Source organism: Rhipicephalus microplus, chromosome 5 (genome assembly GCF_043290135.1).
Source record: "Rhipicephalus microplus isolate Deutch F79 chromosome 5, USDA_Rmic, whole genome shotgun sequence".
In the NCBI taxonomy this organism is placed as follows: domain Eukaryota; kingdom Metazoa; phylum Arthropoda; class Arachnida; order Ixodida; family Ixodidae; genus Rhipicephalus; species Rhipicephalus microplus.
Genome location: NC_134704.1, coordinates 149479953 through 149500367, shown reverse-complemented (window position 1 = coordinate 149500367; position 20415 = coordinate 149479953). Strand labels below are relative to the sequence as shown.

Genomic DNA, 20415 nt, shown 5'->3' with positions numbered 1-20415 from the left:
GGCAGTTTCTAATCTTTATTCTCTTGCAGGTTTAAAAAAGAAAAAGAATAATATACAAGGGACTTTAACCGGCTGGGTTTTGCCGCACCAGCCGCTGCTGCAACTGAAGACTGTGTGCCCCATTTGCAAGAGTGTCTGCCTTCTCCATAATTATTGCTGAGGTGACTGGAAGGTTGGCCACTCTGGCATTACAGCCTTACACCATCAACGCCGCTTCAACGTGTCGGAACTTTGACCCTTGAACCTGCTTTCGCTAGCTGGAAAAGCTCTGCTGAAATCCATCTAGCGCCTCTTGCTTGTTTTTCAGCACTTTCAAAAGCGTAGACAAAGCCGAATTTCTGCGTGATGCTCAATTTCGTTCGGCCTCCTTTCTCTACTCCCTTAATTCGGCTTCCTTTCTCACCGACTTTTTAAAGATTTGTAGCTGTGATGGATTACACAAATGATTACCCTTTAGCGACAAGCGCAATCATGTATCGCCGCCATAAGTCAAATCGACGCGCTGAGTTAATCCCCCCCCCCCCCCTATTTTCGGCACAAAAAAAAAACTAAGCAAAAACACATCACATAAATCAAGTAGGGGGGGGGGGGGGTCCCAAACGCAAGCACAAATGTAGTGTTGCGGTCTCATAATGACTTGGAGTGGCCGAACACACGAAGGTAGGGTTTCCCACTAAGGTGAGAGTCTCAAAAGGGGAGTGCAAATGTTCCCGAAATTTCGCATAATCACAACAATAATCGATTTTCGTCAAAACAACGCGTGTAGTCTTCACACGTGAACGGACGGGACGGCACAGCTGGCTGCCGCAAAAGCGCGGGTGAAAGCTTCGACTTTGCTTGCTACTAGATTCTATGAACAGGAATGCAAAAACCCTTTTAGCCTTTTTTTGCGTCTTTACCGCCTTTCATCCTGTCGCTGCGTCAGCCACGTGCTCTGGGAGCTCGTAGATCGCTATCACATCGCTGTGACCGCGGTTTTTTGCGTGGTGGTTTGCGGCAAACGGTAGTTTTATTTTCAATGTACATGGGTTCAAAACTAAGCTGTTTTATGCTATCTATGATCACAACTGCCGTGGTTTTGTCCACAGAGTTTGCGGAAAGCAGAGCAATAGCCACCCCCACACTTTCGGAGTTTTGTCAGTAATGTCGTCGCCATTCATGATCATGTCGAACGACTGCGGCTTCGTCAACAGCAGTTGTGGCAATGACAACCACACAGACTGTAGAAGACAGTGCGCGCGCTGGTCGCACCCACTGTTCGAAGCTTTAAGCAGGCTGCTCTCCATTGGCCTTCGTTAGACGGTTCCTGTACAACAGTTCATATCACCCGCTGCAATTAGGAAAACTGTTCAGAACATTCAAATTTTGGCCCAATGTACACAAATTTGGCTGGGGATTTTCGTGAATTCGTATCTGCTGCAGTTTTGCATCACCGAGACTCTTCTGTACGTTTACATGAATGCCTCTTAAATTCGTTTGTAATAAAATGTGGTTGGCTCGCAAAAAACCTGGAATAGACTGACCTGCATTTTTGTCAATGTGGCCAGATCTCGCACACGATTTTCGATTTCTGGGAGATTTTCATGGAAATCGTACTAACGTAAGAAACAGTTGAAACCTGGGAGTCTCCCCGACAATGCAGGAGACTTGGCAGGTATGCATATAGAAAAATGTTTGGTGCCGACTTAGCCGATTTTTCGAGACATGCGAGTTCGAGTTAACGAGGTATGTATTACTGTATATATTTTATGAGGCAGGTTTATGAAAGATTAATGCCACGCCCACACAGCTCAGACATACAATCAAAAATTAGGAGAACCTCGAGCTAACTGAGGAGGTTAGCAGGCACATGGCTGAAAACGGCGTAAGGGCCCAAGTAATCAAGACAAGAGGGGTGGGGAACAGCCCTGCCCTTACATGAGCCTACAGAGTAAGTCCTCATGAAACTCCATGAACATACCAGGCTCTCTTTTTGTTCTACGGACAACAGGCACGCTTCGCATGGGCTTGGCCGGCGGCATGGCGGCCACTGCAGAAAGGAGCGGCCGCGCCTGGCCGTTGGTCGTCATGACCGCTTGTCGCACAGTGAGCACGTTGTTGCTGCTGGCGGTCTGCAGTAGTGGCCTCGTTATGACGTCGTTGCCATAGAAGGTGCGCTTGGTGATCTTCGCTTCGGTCGGCTGCAGTTGCTGGCTGCCGGCACCAGATCCGCTGCCGCCGCTTGCCGTCGTTCCTCCATCTAAGTTGAGGCGTCGTTTCGGACCACAAACTCTGCATGCAGGGTAGTGCAAAGTTGTAGACACTTAGCCAGGGGTGCAAATGGGTATGCATTGTATGACAGAATGTTTGTTCTCGATGTACACGATTGGTCAATGCTTCTGCTCACATCCCCTGCTCCCGACATTTACACAAGCCTTGATCAAGCTTGTGCAAACGTTCAGTTAATGTGCTGAAGACTCATTTGAAAGGCGCATCTTAAGAACTAGTTTCTACATGTGAACTATAATGCTAGAGACATCATATGCATTCAGTAACAAGACTCACAAGTTTTTAATTCTTCATCAACTATACTGTGTTGTACAAGAGTCAATGAATTAACTTGGAAAATTCTGAGAACCTTCACTGAGCCAAAATAGCACACATGCAAGACTAATGCCTGCAATCCATGATTTCAAGCTCATGTATTGGTTATATGATTACTGTCATAAAAGAAGAACAGAAACTTCTCGAGCTTTACGTAACCAATCAGTTTAGTAGGGCATTGAAAACATTTGACAGAATACCAATATCATGAACTTCGGCGCTTCTTTTATTTCAATGTTTCATTTAACGAAACACTAATGCAGCTTAAAGACTGCTTTCTCAGTCTCTATCGTGCCGCTGATAGGTCGCTGAAACTCCTCAGAACATGTGAACCAAGCAGGGGTGCAACAGCCAAAATAGAATTTAGAGCAATTTTCGGAGCAGCGAAATGTTACTTTTGGAGCACTAAAATTCGGATTTTTAGCAGGTTATGGCAAAAATAATAAATGTTTATTCATAAAAGACCCAATTTAGAGCAGTATAACAAATAAGGCTAGCCATTAGAAAAAAATAAACACATGTACAAAACATTCAACTAACCAAATCATGCAGAATGAACATGAGCACTGCTATTTCAATAAAGGTAGATTTCTGAACTAGCATTCTGATAGCAAACAATGAAGTCCACATTAGCATTTTTGTGTCTGTCGAATTTTTTACCGACTCTACAAATTCAAATGTGGCTCATGCTGGCAACCTTGACATTAGAGATATTCGTCAAATTAAGAAGTAATGGTGGTGACAAAAAAAAAAAAAAAAACTAGCACACAGGTGTCTGTTTTTTATTTTTTAGGGCAGCTGAAATGTCATTCGCTTTGCCGCTACAAATGATTGCCAGTAACTTTTATAGACGTCAGTGATCATACTAGCACTAAAATATGTGGCGTATACACATATGAATAATTGAACAAAATGTGCTGTGTCCTGTGACTGGCGCTAATAGCCCTTTCCAAATCATAATACTCTTTTCCGCAAAACATCGGTGTACAGAGGTGAATGTGGCTTAGCAGCGTTCTGCACGGTTTTGAAAAAGGTCAACCAATTTTCGAACCACCGCCCCCCCCCCCCCACCCGCCAAACCTGCCCGCACTCTTTCCCTCCTCTTTCTCAACAATCGACCACATTCATACTATCAATCAGGTAATAGAGAAATGCTCAGAATATAACCAACCACTATACATAGCCTTCATAGATTACGAGAAGGTGTTTGATTCAGTAGAAATACCAGCCGTCATGCACTGTTTAGGGCATAACTTTTAGGCTCACTTACAAGGTGTGTTCGACCTGATAAAGTAACAACAATCCGGGCCCGTTGGCCCGGTGACGGCACCGGATATCTATCGCCGAGACAATTCAAATTCAAGCTTGAAAAATATCTTGCGTGCAGTTGCTGTGGGAACTAACGTGGTGGCTGGCAAAGACAGCGTTTGCAGTACGTCGACCTTGTTCGTGCGCGGAAAACCTGGCATACGTTCTTAGTACGCCATAACTGCTTTTGCCGACTAGCAAATTCATACTTCCCATGAAGCATCGATGGCTACAGCAATGCTATTTTTTATTTTTGGCATGAAGTTTAGCCACTTTATCATACCTTATATGGTCGATCGCATCTCAGGAGTGTCCTCACCTAACGAGTGTATAACTTACACCGTGGATTAAATAATTGATATGTGGGGTTTAACGTTCCAAAACTACCATATGATTGAGAGACGCCGCAGTGAAGGGCTCTGAAAATTTCCACCACCTGGGGTTCTTTAACGTGCGCCCACATCTCAGAAAACGGGCCTACAGCATTCCGCCTCCATCGAAAATGCAGCCGCCGCAGCCGAGATTGGATCCCGCGACTTGCGGGTCAGCAGCGAAGTGCCTTAGCCACTAGACTACCACGGCTGGGCTTTACACCGCGGCTTAGATTAGGGTCTGTGCGCTTGGTTTGATTGATGACACAAAACACAGGTGGCCAATGTGGCTGCCATTCCTCGAGGAAATCAGCACACCTGAGATAATTTCGAGGCTGGTGGGGCATATTGGCGCAGCGCGGCGCAATTTCAGAAAATGTCATGGTTTCGGCGTAGCTGTTGCACCCCTGACCAAGCATTATAAGGCAGCTCGTGGCCTAAAATTGAGAACTAATAATGAAGTCTACTAGAAAACACTCCCCTTTCTCTTGACAAACAATACAAACTCAAATGACAGAGCTATAAACCCAAAGTCCACCGCCATTGATTGGTTTGAGTATCGTAAGGTCCGGCATAGATACCGTGGCTGCCACATGACCCTGTGTGTGCTTGAATTCACACTGGAAGTGAGTAGTGCATTTGAAGAAACAAAGAAAAGAAAAAGTGTTCAAGGTCGTGAAGCACGCTGACAAAAGGGCTTTTAAGGGGAGACGCTCCTCGAAAAAGGTTTTTTTTTTATTTCTAGTAATATAGACTTGAAAAGTTTGTTATTAGTATAGTTTTTTATGCAGATTTCAAATATGCAATCATTTTTTGTGTAGCTGCTATAATTATTGAGTTATGCCATAAATAATAGCAAAAAGTTACATTTTTTGCGGGCACTCTTTTATGTACTAAACTTTCAGTAAAAGCACTGTGTCTGATGTTATTTGACTCTTGGTAGATTGAAAAGTGCAAATATCTATATAGATATGTCACAGAAATATGGGAACCAAGAAAAAAAAAATTGTATTGAATGACTTATTATTTTCAATCTCCCTTGAAACAATAAGCTAATATTTTCACACCTAATGCTGGTAGGCATTGCAATTTAGAGTAGATATTTGCATTCTGCATGTGTTGAAGAATATGTGTGCCAAGTTTCGTTACTATACAATGAATATAAGTTTCTAAAAGGCTGCCCGGAAAACGTGAAACTGTCAGAAAAAATGAAAATGAGAAAAACAAGTTTGAAAGTTCGCAAAGTTGGCATTTATTAGGAAATCATTCTTTTTGCATCAAATTGGGGCACAATGAAAAGTACCTTGCCTTGAATGCACTGCAAGTGTCTAGAAGTCCCCTGCACCATAGCTTGGTCCTTCACGGCTCTTGCGGTCAGTGTCCTCAACACGAGCTCTCTTCGCTGTGTTGCGACGGTGTGCCCTCGCTTCTGCAGTTTGCTTCAGGTTCATCTTCCTGATGCGCATGACGTCACAGTGGTCACCATGTGTGGCCAGATCTTGTGAGGGGAGAATTCCAATGCCTTCGAACACTTCTTCAAAGCCCCTGTGGCCTTTGTTGTACCAGAGTACAGCAAGAGCGGTGGCTGTCTCCACAGTTGTTCTGGAGGCGAACTTTGTTTTTGGACATAGCAGCCATATCTTGCTGTTCAGCGATTCGGCTGCATTCTGTGTCTTGCCATGAAGGCACCGAATAAGGAGCTTCTCTTCTGTAAGGCGCTTGTAGATAGGCATAATTGCCAATCCTTGAGCCTTCGTCAACAGTGGGGTGTGGCGTGGTGCAGGCTCCCCCAGTGCTTCCGCACGCTTGTGCTTGCACCACGAATTTGGTCCCGCGGGGCAAAAGTTGTGGCTACTGGCACCATCACTGGAGCAGCAATGAAAATACGATGCCCATATGGCAGTGTACATATTTCGGACACTGTCCTTGTTGCTCGTGATGGCGATCTTGTAATATGTTTGTAGTTTTATTATTGTCGCATCTTTCAGTTTTTCGCCTCGTGGCAGTGGCGTTGCCAATTTCCGTAGGGCAGTTCCCAAGCGCTTTGCAACGTGGTTCGTGCACTCTTCTTTGTCAATGGGGGTGTCACAGTATACATTTGCCTCGCAGACTGCAGTGTAGGCCTTGCTGTCACCATCACTTAGGAAGCTGGTGAATCGCAGTGGAGTTTCATAAGACAAGGTCCTCTGCCATATATTGACAGCTGCCGCAGGTTCCATTGCATGGGATGAGCAGTCAGTGTTTTTTTGGCAAACTGGAAGATGAAAAGCTCGCCATATCTCTTCATCCTCCCCAAGGTCCCTGTGTATACTGCAAGCATGGCAGTAGTTCGAAAGAACTTCAAAATCGAGGCAGAGCCCCGTGTCCAGGGACACGACTGTGCCCACTCCATTGTGGCTTTTATGACCTCTTTTCTGCCAGGTGCCATCAAACATGACTGGCACATCTCTGCCGCCGACTGCGTCCTTCGTGATGTTTCGTGCCTGGTGCAAGTTTTTGCTCACTGCCGTCATCGCCGCACCATGGAGCTTCTTGCAAATGCCGTTGAATGTCTTGTGATGCATCGGGCTCGGAAGACCGAGAATCGCACAAAATCGTGAAAGTTGGTCGTGGCCTGCGCCTATAGCGCGTGCTGCCAGAACTGCCTTCATGTTTACAGCAAAGCTGTCACGCGAGCTGCCACTGTCAAAACGAGCGCTCGTTCCTTGGTCCCCGGCCGAAGCAGTACGTCTCGACGTGTGCGTGAACGAAAGTGCAGATTCAGGGCAATCAGAATTTTGACAGCACAGTTCGAGGAATGCCGAAAGTCCTTTGCGCTTTCCAGCTGCCTCTCGCACGCCGAGCTTCCGTTCGCGGCAGGTTGGGCATTGCGCACCCGCCACAAGTGCCGTCAGTGCATCGATTTCGCAAAGCAGCATGTTCGCAGTAGCAGCATCTACCGGTCTACGTTCACTCTCGAAGAATCCAATCTTCCTTTGGGATGCACTGACGAATTCCACGGCAGCGGCTATTTCACAACCACTGTCACAGGGTTCGGTGACGGTGTTAGGCCTATCCGAAGTCGGAGCGTCGGGGCGTTGGTCGGGGGCGACATCGTCGTTCGCTGTCGCTTTGCGAAGCGTCCGACGCCGTTTCCCTCGATACTTGTGGCGAGTTCTGAACTTTCGATTATCTGAACTGCACTTCTTCAAGCTTGCCATGACGCAAAAATGCAGAGAAACGCAGAAAAACTCGATCGCGACGTCCGAGGCTTCGCTCTTTTGCCGGAGAGATAGGAGGGGGAGGAGCGTGGAGCGCACCGCCGTCCAATGGCGGCCTCGCGCTGTGTGCCGCGATATTCAAAACGCGTGACGTACGCGTTGTTTTTCTCGTTTTTTGTTTATCCTGCGCGAAGGCACGAGACTGGCTACTAGTGGATTATGAAGGATACGGCCTTCGCAGCATGCGTGCACGATTGCAAATGGCGGCCAACGCGTCGTTTTCGCGACAGGACGACGCGAACTTCGCCGTTTTTCGCGACTTTCGCGCATTTCTCGCGTCACCGCTGCCCACTTGGAAGCATTTTTTGATAATTTCTCGTGCGAATTTCAGCTTGATATTTTCAGAAGTAATAGATTATAGTCCAAGGATGCCAATACAGCCGGAAAAAAAAAAGCGAAAATTTTCCGGAAAACCGCGACTTTTCGACCCGCGTCTCCCCTTAAGCTTTCAGTCTACCCGCTGGTTTGAAATTAGAGAGAAGGCCCGTGAAACATGTGACACATCCCTGTAACCCAGCTCATAGTTAACAGATTCTAAAACTCTTTTCTACAGAGATTCGCGAAGCAAAGAACTTCTTCAATGTAGACATTCGATGATTACTTGTAAGTGCTGCAGGGCAACGTTATCGGCACACATGACTTTTGTGCACCATCACAGAGGACTCACCTTGGCTTGCTCCTGTCGGCGACAGAGATCTGGCGAGAGCAGAAATCACAGTTGTTGAGGTCATGGCTGATCTGGCCACAGCGGCTGCACACAACGTACAGGCTGGCATCACTCACCTGGCCTTGCGTGCCCACCACTGTGACCTGAATGAAACAACAAAGGACAAGAGAGTCTCACGCCAGACAATTCTCAATGATAAAATGTCACTGCCACAGCAGGAAAAAAGATTAGCTGTTCAATGTTGTACCGGCCCACACACTATGCGAAATCAAACAAAGACTGGTAAGCCAACCTTGGCGCAAGATACCATTGCATGAAAACGATACCCTTAACAGGACCACCAAGGGCCGACCACAATTATCGCTGCAGTGAAAGGTCAATACTAGGGCTGTGCAAATAAGAACCTCGTTGATATGTTCCCACTTAAAACGATTTCCCAGCTCTTATGCTCGAAATCGCGAAAACATAACCCCATAGAGCTACAGTGGAACCCCGATTATACGACTTGCAGGAGACCACGCCAGACAGTCGTATAACCCGGGTGTCGTATAATCCAAAAACTAAGAGTACAGCCACGACACGCAGCCTTGCCCCAAAAAATGGGCATAGACAGCCTGAATAAGCTCCTGGCACGACCTTGTGCCTCTACTAGAAAGGTAGATTAAATTATTCTTGCCAGCGATAGCTAATGGCAGCCTAACTTAGTTGAAAGAGGTGCGAGCGAATCTTTATTCTCAAGTTGAAAAAGAATTGAATACAATGTGCATCTTTCTACCAATAAATAGAGTCCGAAAATGGCCTCCGCATGAAAACGAAACCGTGTTGCCAATAGTCTCCCGTCAGAAGAGTCACAATGTCATCGCAATCACATAATGACGACTGACCACAAGCGTGCGTAGAATGCCTTCGTGTGCGATTGATCTATGCACGTCGTAATTTGTGGCCTTGTGAAGTGCAACTAGCGATGTCCCAGTGCTAGTATGAACGTCGGCGTCAAGTGAAAGTAATCTTTCACAGTGAAAACTGCTGCATCGCGCCCTTATGCGTCCGCAAGCCTGTGACTGCGAGAGCGACAAAGGCAGGAGATCAGCTGTATGTCGACCAGAAAATGTTTCCATGGACCAAAAACATTAAATTATCCACTTTTCGGGCGGCTGGAGATACTTTGTGTGGATAGAGCTTGACTAGGTAACGACCCCCTAAATATGTGCTCACTCGATTGCGGCGTGTGTAGAAGCGCATCAACTTCCAGGAGAATAAATGTTCCATTTTAGGAAAACATTTGTTTCGCTCTCTACTTTTCTAATCGTCAACCTAGGGGAACAGAAGTTTATATTTTCCACTAGTGAATATTTGGTCCACGCTTGATTCGAGTAAAGGTGTTCATTTCTTTTTTTGACGAAATCTGAGCGCGGTCATAAGATGCGGGGTCGACGTAAAACAGCGTTGTATAACCAAGGTTTTTAACACATTATTCCTATGGGGATTTTGCCGGGACCTAACCAATTTGTCGGAAAATGCGGGTCGTCGCGAAATCGGGGGACGTATAATCGAAGTTCCACTGTATGTGTTAATATGTTAATACAATCCGCTTAATACATTCCCGGAAAATACAATTACTTGGCAGCAACATTCGGCACAGTGGCGAACAGCGGTTGTATGATACATTCCGCAGGCACAAATTCTCAATCAGGTGTACAAACACACACAAAAACCTGCTCTCGCGTGCTTGTGAACCGCCAAGTGGCAGACTGCCGCCGCGAAACGACAGCCGTATCTTTGCTGCGTCCAATTGACACCCTCTCCCGCACACTCTGAGCAGTCAGAAGTCTTGAAACGGTTTTCCAAAAATGCCTGTTATTTTCTGTAGCACAGTGGTTTTCACGATTTAGTGTGGCTTGTAATGCTGCCGGATCATCGGTACGCAGTTGTTGCCAGCACTCAATCTACCGAGCCAATTTTCATGCCCGTACTGCACCACCGGCCCGGAAAATGTGAGCTTCCTCACGTTTTCACTGTCCACACTCTGCTATGGTTGCCCGTGGCCCACCCATGTGGAGGCTGTGCATGGGGCGTCCGCGCTCTGCGCCACAGCGACGACGAGATGGACCGTGCCACCCTTAACGCAGCCAACAGCGCACGTGGTTCAGATGCTGAGAATGACTGAACTGATATCATAGCCAATGGAGACCAATCTCTACTTTGACACCAATGTCGAGACTTTAGGATGTAGTGACATGTGTCCCGAAGGAGTACGGCCACTAGCGTGGGTCCGGTCTTAGCGAGCCGCAGGGCACGCGTTAACCGCCGCCGTGGCGAAAACACGATACTGCTCAAAGTCGCACCACTTTATTGTCTGCGGCAACACCAAACGCAGTACACCCCGTTGCAAAGGCGCTCGCGTTGGCTTAGAAGGGAGACGGGTCGGCGTAGCTAGGCCACGCACTAGGACACCATACCACCATTTCGGCCTAGCGTTCGGGAGGGGGGGGGGGGGGGGCGACATAAGGTAAGCGTTCGCCGCGGGCGCAAGGCGCCGTCGGGGAAGTCCGAACAAGCCCTGCAGGGGGCTGACGGACGGAAAAGAAAAGCGTGCTTACCCCAATGTCGTCCCCAGAGAGGTCTCTGGCCCGCTCTCGACGCACGCGCGCAAAACCTCTCGAGAGACTCCGCGCGCAGCGCCACAGTCAACATCCCAACCGGGTGAGGGGGCTAAACGTCACTCCGCTCCCCCAGCGCGGCAGACAGCGGAGGAGGGGAGACATGTCGGGACATGAGAACGGCAGAAAAGGCGGCAAAGCCCGCGCAAAGGCAGCGGGCTAGCCTGAATTCCCACAAGGAATATGCAGGCCGCGCCATGCTTTCTCTGGCCGGGCCCTGTGCCAGGCTGCATGTTGCTCAGTGTACATAGTTCGCGATTTGAGACAGTTGCGTGTAGCGTGGCGTCGAAGAAGCGCAAGCCCTTGCTAATTCAGAAAAAGCTGAATATCCTTGCGGTTGCCGACAGGAACCTGAAAAGGAAGCAAATTGACATAGCGAACGAACTTTGACTGCCAGCGTCTACTGTGAACACTGTGATGTCCAAGCAGAAAAAGATCAAGACGAACAGCTGCCCAGTGCATGAACAAGAGCAGCAGTGGGCAGTTCCTGCTTGCACTTGGCCACCCAAGCCCAGACTTCAGCACCAGCCTAGCGAACACGAATTCTGTTATGGTTCTGTTGCTGGTGCTGTTCTTTGAAAGCTGTCTGCTGTTTCGGAGCTAGTATAATCCGTTGCCTACTCGCATGATAGTTATCATTTGAAACTGCTGCATGCGAGCTCGGTGGCACGACTGTGAAGTTTAATGTTGCGAGAAAAAATGGATTTTTGTTTCACCTAGTCATACACAGCTTTTGCTGTGAAAAAACTTGATGGTGCTACCACACTGATTAGGAACGTTCGACATTCTGGCGCAGTATGCCCAAGGCAGTGATTGCAAAGTAACAACTTGATTACATGAAAGAAGAAAAAGCTCATGAGGCAGTATTGATTTGCTCGTTATTGAACAGTGGAGTAGCCAGGGGTTGAACAAGTTCGCCTGCTTTTGTTCGGTCAGCCACGAAATGATACGCATAATACAAATGCTGGCTCATACACTAGATGCCTACAAATGGCGACCTTTCTTGTCTCAAGTGCAAGGCACTACTCCCGGGCTGCAAACTTTCTCTGAGGTGTTCTAATGCTCGCCAATGAGAAACGTGACAATGACAAGCTTGCAAATTAATAAATGAATAGTATAACTCCAAATATACGACTTTGAGGGGCCACGCAAAACCACCGTATAATCAAAAAAGTAAGAATATAGACAGCGACACACAGCCTTGCTGCAAAAACAAATACAGACCACGTGAGCAGGGCTGACGCTCGTTTACACCCCGAAAATTCAAGGGTTTTCAAAGACTTTCAAGGCTGTGAGTGCGAATTTTCAACGACTACATTGTCCATTAGTTACCAAATGAACACATATTCAGGGGAGAACAAATGCTTCAACTATGTACAATTCATCGTAAAAGCAGCCGACATCAAAAACATGGCTTCAATGACATTTTATTTCTACACAACTGCCAATCACAGTTTTTTAATGTTACAAAGGTAATCCCTTTCAGAATGACAGAAGTTGCAAGCTTTTATTCAGATAGGAAAAACTAGGGTACAGTTATCAGGCAATGCCTTATTGCTTTTTCTGAATTTTCATAGCAATATCCACTATCTCCTCTCCTATCTCCTCTCCTATCTCCTATCCACTATACGAGTCTGCTGTAGCTGTTAATTCCTTAACAGTGGCTTCTAGTTTCTTTTTTCTGTAAGCATTTCGACATCCTCAATGCAACTTTTCGTTTTTCTGTTTTCCATCCTCCAGCTCCTGCCTTTTCTGAGTTTCCAGAAATGCACGGTGATGGCTGTTCGCAAAAGTTACTGATGTTCAAATTTTTTGTGATGGGCACATTACATGTGTCCCCTGCTACATTTATGGCATCACAAATAACACACTGTGAACTGTGCAACAATATTCATTAGGAAGAAAAGTAAATTCAAGCATTTTCAAGGATTTACAAAATTCGAGCACTTTCAAGGCCTTGAAAACAAACTTTTCGAATTCAAGGGTCTTCAAGAATTTCAAGGACCCACATGAATAAGCTTAAGGCATGGCCACGTGCTTCTCCAAAAATGGTGGATTAAATTATTTTTGATTAATGGCAGCTCATGGCAGCATTACTTAGTTCAAGGTACGAGTGAATATTTGCTCCCAACTTCGAAGATTCAAATTCAACGTGCTTCTTTCTCTCGATAAATCGAGTCCAAAAACTGTCTACGCTTGCAAATGAAACCCAAGCCACATTGGCAACAGCCTCCAGTAAAAAGAGTCAGACACAGAGTCATCGCCATCATAATGCCGACAGAGCACGAACTTGTGTAGGATGCTTTTCTACACAACTGAGCTGTGCATGCGGTAATTGTTCCCTTGAGAAGAGCATCTGGTGATGTGCCACTGTTATTATGAATGCTGGCGTCAAGTGAATGTTATTTCACATGAAGAGAAAGCTGCATCGCGTCCTTTTGCGTGTTCAAGGCCTGGTACTGCGAGTACAACTGAGCTGTGCATGCGGTAATTGTTCCCTTGAGAAGAGCATCTGGTGATGTGCCACTGTTATTATGAATGCTGGCGTCAAGTGAATGTTATTTCACATGAAGAGAAAGCTGCATCGCGTCCTTTTGCGTGTTCAAGGCCTGGTACTGCGAGTGTCGCAAGGGCAGACACTCAGCTTTATGTTGACCAGGAAAAGCTTCCATGGACATCAAAATATCCAGATCTCAAAGATAAGCTTTCCGGCAAGCTGAAGCTACTCTGTGAGGGTAGAGCTTTTCTACATAACGACCCGGGATATGCACGTGACAGAGGTGGATCCAGACGTTATCTGAAAGCCAGGAAAACTGGACTGCAGAAGTGCCTGAAGTACCAGGAGAATTAATTTGCCATTCTAAAAAAGGTATAGTGTCTCACTCTTTTCCCATATTTGACCTAGGGGAACGGAAGTTCATATTTTGCACGAGTAAATACCACGTCAGCATTCGGTTCCTGTGAAATAAAAAAAAAGGCGATTTTTTTCTCTAGGGCGGAAACGAATGCGCAATAATTGCCTTTTAATTGACAATTGCACAAGCATGAACGCTCAACCTTGAGCAACATAGGTGGGCGCTGGGGATGGGGTCGGCCGTTTCGCCGTTTCAGATATCCGATGCGGTTAAGAGTGGACAGACAGACAAGTGTACAGACAGACCAAAATTTTTGCGTCGAAGGTCCCCAAGAAAGACTATCGTCTTTAAAATTGGTGTTGCATTCAAGAGATGCTGATCTATTGAAGCTCTACTGTCCTTACTCTCATTTCCCCTATTAGATGGAACGGAACTTTTAAACAATTTCTGGGAAGAAGCTGGGTGCTTGGATATGCCACTCACCCTTTGTTGTTGCTGAGAAGGCGTCAGTCTGCACACTGCACTGGGAGTCGTACTGCGGGCAGGTGATCTGCATTGCATGAAAGTCCCTTTTACTTGGCTGCCATAACCAAAACGTACATCCAGAATTAATGACATCAATATATTTCATTCCCTGAAGCCGAGAGAGCTATAAGTAGGACAGCAGTTCTACAGAAAGTGTCAGAGCCTTACTCTTTTGTTTCATAGCTTCGATAAACTGCTACACCTTCTCCCAAAATGAAGGCACTAATGCAAAGTGGTTAAGTTATCAGGTTCGGTGCTTCAACACAAGCAGGAGCTTCACATCCCCAAATTATCAACAAAGATCCTTTATATCCGAAGTCATACTCTAGACTGAACACTTCCTACGCTGCCTGATCTGGTTGTTATAGTTGGATACAATCTTAGAACTCCATGCCATTCTCTCCTCCAAGGGTGGATACACACAATGCTGGTGCCAATGAGTGCACACCCCAGACCAACAGCATGAGCCGGACAGTCAGTGACCTCGCGTTTGAAGAACTTTGACAAGTGCTTGAGTGGGACTATTTCTCTAGTGGCAGAGGCAATAGCTTAAAGTGCTTCAGCCTGCCAGCAGCACCTCTCTCCTGACTTTTTAAGTTGCATCTGACTATTGTCCAATGCATCACCGAAGTGAAGCCTTCTCAGGGCTCTAGTCATTTCATCCGAGATGTGTGGGCTTCTATGCACTAGCTGCCATATAATAGAAAGACGACCGAACTTGAACCCCCTCCAGAGTGACGAGAGGGTCCGACGTGTACTGTGGGCAACACCAGTGCGCGATACCTGTCGATGATGACAACCGCAGATGCGGTGGGGCGGTGGTGGTGGGGCGGGGGGTGGTGGTGCTGTTGCTGCTGCCTCGGGGAGGAGCAGCTCGTGTCCATCTCCCCTGGCTGGGTGGACCAGGCACCATGGGGCGCCGCAGCTGCCGACGCCAGTCAGCCGACGTCCCTCACTGAAACGCACATGACCCACTGACTCACTCACTTTTCTCACCTTTGCACAATGCCTAACAAAACACGCCTCTTGCCATGAGAAGTTGCTTGACGAACCAGAAAACACAGCCGTATAAACTCACTGAAAGGTTAGATCTCGGTTGCTTATGATAAGTGCACAATGCTTTGTTGTAAAAAAAAGTGACTCACGCTATGTTCATGGGAAAATTTTATTCTCCAGTGTATCAAAGATGAATTAGAAATACACTCAAACTTCAATGTAACGAACCCAGATATAATGAAATATTTGTAATAACGAAGTAAATGAAGGATAGTCTTGCAATAGACAGAGTTTAAAAAGTATATAAAAATTTTTTGGATATATTAAACTTATTTTCGTAGAAGATGTAACTTCTTTATAATGAGGCTTGTATATTGAAATTTGTCCTGTTTTATGCTCGTTAGAAGCTGGAAAAATTAAAAGAAGAGAAGGCAACACCAACTCTAATAAGTTTCGAAAATTCTCGAAAAGCTGTTCACTGAAGCTTGACATAACATTATTTGAACACGCATAAAAATCAGACTTGTAGGCTAAAAATTATATATGTAGTCAATCGCATATTTTTGGAATGATTCAGGTGTAATCAAAAACACTTTTTGGCAGTTTTGCAATTAGTAAATCATTAGGCCGCTAACAATTGCTATATTATGTCACTTTTATGGTTAATTGCATGCAATTGGTTGCCTTATTTATTTTAAGCAATGCTTTCTGTAATTAACTTACTTTTTGAATGACAAACTTCAAGTTCTCAGTCACTTTGTTAAAAAAAGTGCACAAATTAGAGCACTAGAATTTCATAATAAATTTCATTTTATGTTAACAATCCACCAGATATTACCCCCAACTAATTTAATCAGTGCATTTATGCCCTTATGGCAACGAAACCTGCCACGAGTTCACAGACCCCCCCCCCCCCCCATGACACAAGCTAACACAAAATACCTAATTTCTTGTGTATAAGGTCTTTACGTATGCCTTATAATGCCACCCTTTCTTACAGTGTGCACATCTGAGAAGCTTTCAGTGTGACTGCTGACCTTTTTGAAAATGAAATGAGGAAGAATTACCAATGAAATCACAAAAACCAGTTTCAGTGACAATAAATAACGTGTGAAAGGCTGCAGAAGACCTGGGCAAATAACCTCATTAGGCATTTTATTTACTGCATTTACGCAGTGTAGAACATAAAAATTGTAGTTCACTGCCACCTGTACAAGAATTCTAGAAATGTATTGCCTGGTGACAGGAATACTTCGTTCCGGCCATGTTTCGAACAGTCCCTTTGTTGTAAAGAGTTTCCAGTATCCAAGGCCAAAATTTTGTAATGGCACCTCCTGCTTGATTTCTTGTCACTCTTCATTGTGTCCTTTGCATCATGTTCTATCACAATGTCCTCATATTATGTCCTTTGCATTCCAATATCGTGGTATCATTACGAAGGACACCATAGCAGAGGGCTCGGGAAATTTCGACCAAGTGATTTTTTTAATGTTCACTGTTCGACCAAAATGCAACAGCCACAGCAGGGATCCAAGGCCAAAATTTTGTACTGGCACCTCCTGCTTGATTTCTTGTCACTCTTCATCGTGTCCTTTGCATCATGTTCTACCATAATGTCCTGATATTATGTCCTTTGTATTCCAATATCGTGGTATCATTACGAAGGACACCACAGCAGAGGGCTTGGGAAATTTTGACCAAGTGGTGTTTTTTAATAGTCACTGTTCGACCAAAATGCAACAGCCACAGCAGGGATCGAAACCAAGACCTTCGGGTCATCAGCCTGAGCACCATAGCCCTGTCACACTTACCAACCTACATTCGCGACCAGCCAATCCCTTTGATGACTAGAGTGAATCATTATGACAACCAAAACATGCAAAAAGAAATGGCTACCTAAAAGTGATCGCTTCAAGGTTACTCTTACTAGTCTTTTAACCCGTGTACAAGTGTTTTTCACTTAAGTTAAAGAAGCGCGTGAAACTCACGGCCCGAGTTTCTATTTCGCTTAGCATGCTCGGCAAGAACAACTCACCCAAAGATTTCGCACACGATGACGATGCAGAAAGCCCAACACAGATTGCCTCTCTAGGGACTCAAACTTGTTCCGAAGCACCATGCTGCTACTCTAACTGCAAAGAGAAAGAGAGCATGTCAGTAGAGTGTTGGCAAAAGGAACCAACCTAAATTCCTTTACTTTACTGATCCGAATTTCCCTGAAACATCAGAGCCCAGTAACCCCTATTTACTGGACACAGTAACAACACACTGGATAGTACAATTCTGATGAATCTAATTGCGGCATCAATTATTTTTAAATGTAACGACCGGTATGCACAGTTGCCCGAGATAACCATGTCACGTTGCAATTAATCTTGTCTAATCGTAAAGTTGGCTTTAATCAATGCTTTCAAAGAGTCAAAATTACACCAATATCACCAAAACTAAAGACTGTGGGAACGAAAGTATGTTACATTGCTTTAAATTGTACTATTAAAATCTACGAGTACTGTGCATGACAGCCCAATAAAATATCACTGACAGCTTAAGAAACGTCTTTTCTATGTCAATCCTCATTTGACTTCCCGTCCTTGTTAAGAAAAAAAAAAAAACTTGCTTCCAAAGGAAAGTAAAACTTACAAGGCGGTTCACCTGTGAGCTGCACTGGTGCACTCAACTACAGTTAGGTTATGGCGAACGTGACAGTTTTCACAAATTTAAGGCACTGTACGTATGCACACTGAGACTCGTGCAGTGTGAAAAACCTAGACAAAGCCCAAGTGCTTTGTGATTCAAACGATCTTGTTTATAGAAAGGACAAGGTAGCATACCCGCAGTGAATCATGCCCTAGGTAGGTATGGCAGAAAATGACTCAGGCCAATTTAGTCTCAGTGGCGCGCATGTGCGGAGTGAGCGAAATTGATTTACAAGTAGCAGAAAAAAAAAAAGAGGAATGCAGGGTCATGGCTGTAAGAGCAATGGAGCAAAAACAAAGATGCATCAGCAGGGAAAACACAAAGCACTCCAGGTGGATTTACAAATGCGCATGAAAGAGACAAAAAAAAGGGGGGGGAGGCTATCAAGCGATGTGCATGCATTCATAACAGCATCTCCTACCCATTCAAAGGCAGCCGGTAAGCCCATTCATATTATAAAAGGTACAGCAGGGGGTGGATTTCTGTGCGTATGAAAATTGAGTCTATGGTCCCAATACACTTTTTTTTTTCTTCTTGCCTGAGAATCTTCTGTCCTACAGTCAGCTTAAAGCAGTAGGCAGTCAGTCCTTGATTGTCAGAAAAAAAGACTGCACAAAGATGACAGCCATAGCGTCGCCACAGTTACGAGAGCGATGTAGACCACCACAGGCATCAAAGTCGACATCTCTGAATTACTTCGTCAAGTGGACTTCTTAACTGTGCATAAAAGTTAACCGCATTTCTTACACTCCATGCATACGAAAATGAATTTCTGATGGCTTGGAAATGAACTTACAGTCTTACACTAGGCAACAGGCAGAATATTACCACACTCAAGAGACCTTCACAACAAGGATACGTTTCTCAAGTACTAACTTAAAGCTGTGACAGATTATGTTGCTTAGAACTGCTCAAGATGTTAAAAATGATATCTGGGGTCTTACATGCCAAAGCAATGGCATGGCGAGGCATGTCGTAGTGAAGTGCTTTCGATATTTAGACTATTACGTGTTCTTTGACACACACTGACGCAACACAAGCCTCCAGGATTTCGTCTACACCAAAACGAAACCACCTTAATTGTAATCAAACCCACTTCAACGCGTCCCAAACAGCAGTGAAAAGTCCACTAACTTAAGAAACTGAATAATTATAAAAAGGAATGAAGGAAGATATTCAACAGCAATAATTGAGCGTACAAGAAAAAAATAAAGGATGCAAAAAAAGTGGCACCATATCCACGGAGTGAATGATGGAGAGTGGGGCGAAGCATTCATCCATCCGTTCGTTCTTGCTTCCGTCCGTCTATGCGTCCATCTGTGTGACCGTCCATGCGTCCATCTGCCCGTCCGTGTGTGCGTCTGTTCGTGCGTCCGCACGTCCATCCGTGTGTTCGTCCCTGCGTTTGTCCATGCGTCCAATCGTCCGTGCAGCCATCTGTGCGTCTATCCATGCATTTGTCTGTGAGTCCGTTCGTCCATCTAGTCAACACTAAGTGCCACCATCTCTCATCTTTTCATCATATATTGCGAATATAGAAGCATCGCCATCTAGCAGACATTCCAAGGACTAAACGAGAAGTGGCTTACACACACTTTCTTATGCCTTGCGCTTCTTGTTTACTTCCCACCTTTAACCACCTCGAGTTCATGGTATATACTAGTTCACTGTATTCATGGCACTGCGGCCCAACGCTCGCTAAACCTTTCTAAAACCAAGGAGGTTACGCCCAGCGAGTATAACAAAACAACCCTCTCTTGTCAGATAGTGCTCAATGTACATGCCAATGACTGCTAATTGGGAATGAGAGACAGGAGAATTCGGCTTTTGGTTTAATGCGTACGCACCGAATTCTTTATTGTTCAACGCACAGAAGAAATCTCCCACTGGCACCACCTTGCAGGTCAAAGCGTAAGACTGGTTACACAGTACGACGAGGGACGAATGGGTGCCGCTTTAAAGAGCTTCGCCCCTAAAAATGTATGCTATGGAAGCAAACCAGTGCTGCCCCCCCCCCCCAAGACAAGCTAAGTGAAATTGCGGTAACTTGAAGCGTATATCTAAAATTTGCCCAAGATTAGCAAGTACTGCACAAGATACAAAGCAAAAGTGTGAAAAATGCAATAACAAGGAAGCATATAAGGTCAATAAGCAGGAAAACTTGGAAACATAACTGATCATCCTGCAAATATGACATTACGTGGTGTTGGTGAAAAAATGCATAGTTAGAAAACACCAATGGTAATCTTTAACAGAAAGAACCTTATGTTAGAAAGACCATTGCAGATCTCCATCAGAATACTGCCTGCGGACTCTGACGTTACTTTCTGTGCCTTTGGTGTCAAAATTTCAAGTTTTCTCAGCTTCTCAAACCTTGCCTCGCTCGCAATATGCCGTCAGTGGCTAAAAGAATGGAATTTATAATACTTTTGTTCCATTTTTATGTCCAAATGAGCATAGTTCGCTTTTTGATAAGAATTTATTTGCACTTAT

General features: G+C 45.2%; 1 protein-coding gene across 7 annotated transcripts in view; it reads right to left on the bottom strand.

Annotated features, from left to right (window-relative positions):
- The window catches only part of LOC119174182 (uncharacterized), a 177100-nt gene that overhangs the window by 129357 nt on the left and 27328 nt on the right, over positions 1-20415 (bottom strand). For 6 of the 7 annotated variants that reach the window (XM_037425001.2, XM_075896042.1, XM_037425004.2 and 3 more), the window contains exons 2-6: positions 17261-17357; positions 15013-15184; positions 14188-14254; positions 8190-8332; positions 1961-2271 (exon numbers count right to left, since the gene is read on the bottom strand). In XM_037425001.2, the coding sequence (XP_037280898.2) occupies positions 1961-2271; positions 8190-8332; positions 14188-14254; positions 15013-15113 (622 nt within the window). In that variant the 5' untranslated portion in view covers positions 15114-15184; positions 17261-17357. The remainder of the gene's footprint in view (positions 1-1960; positions 2272-8189; positions 8333-14187; positions 14255-15012; positions 15185-17260; positions 17358-20415) is intronic. The other variant, XM_037425003.2, reaches the window with a different exon arrangement.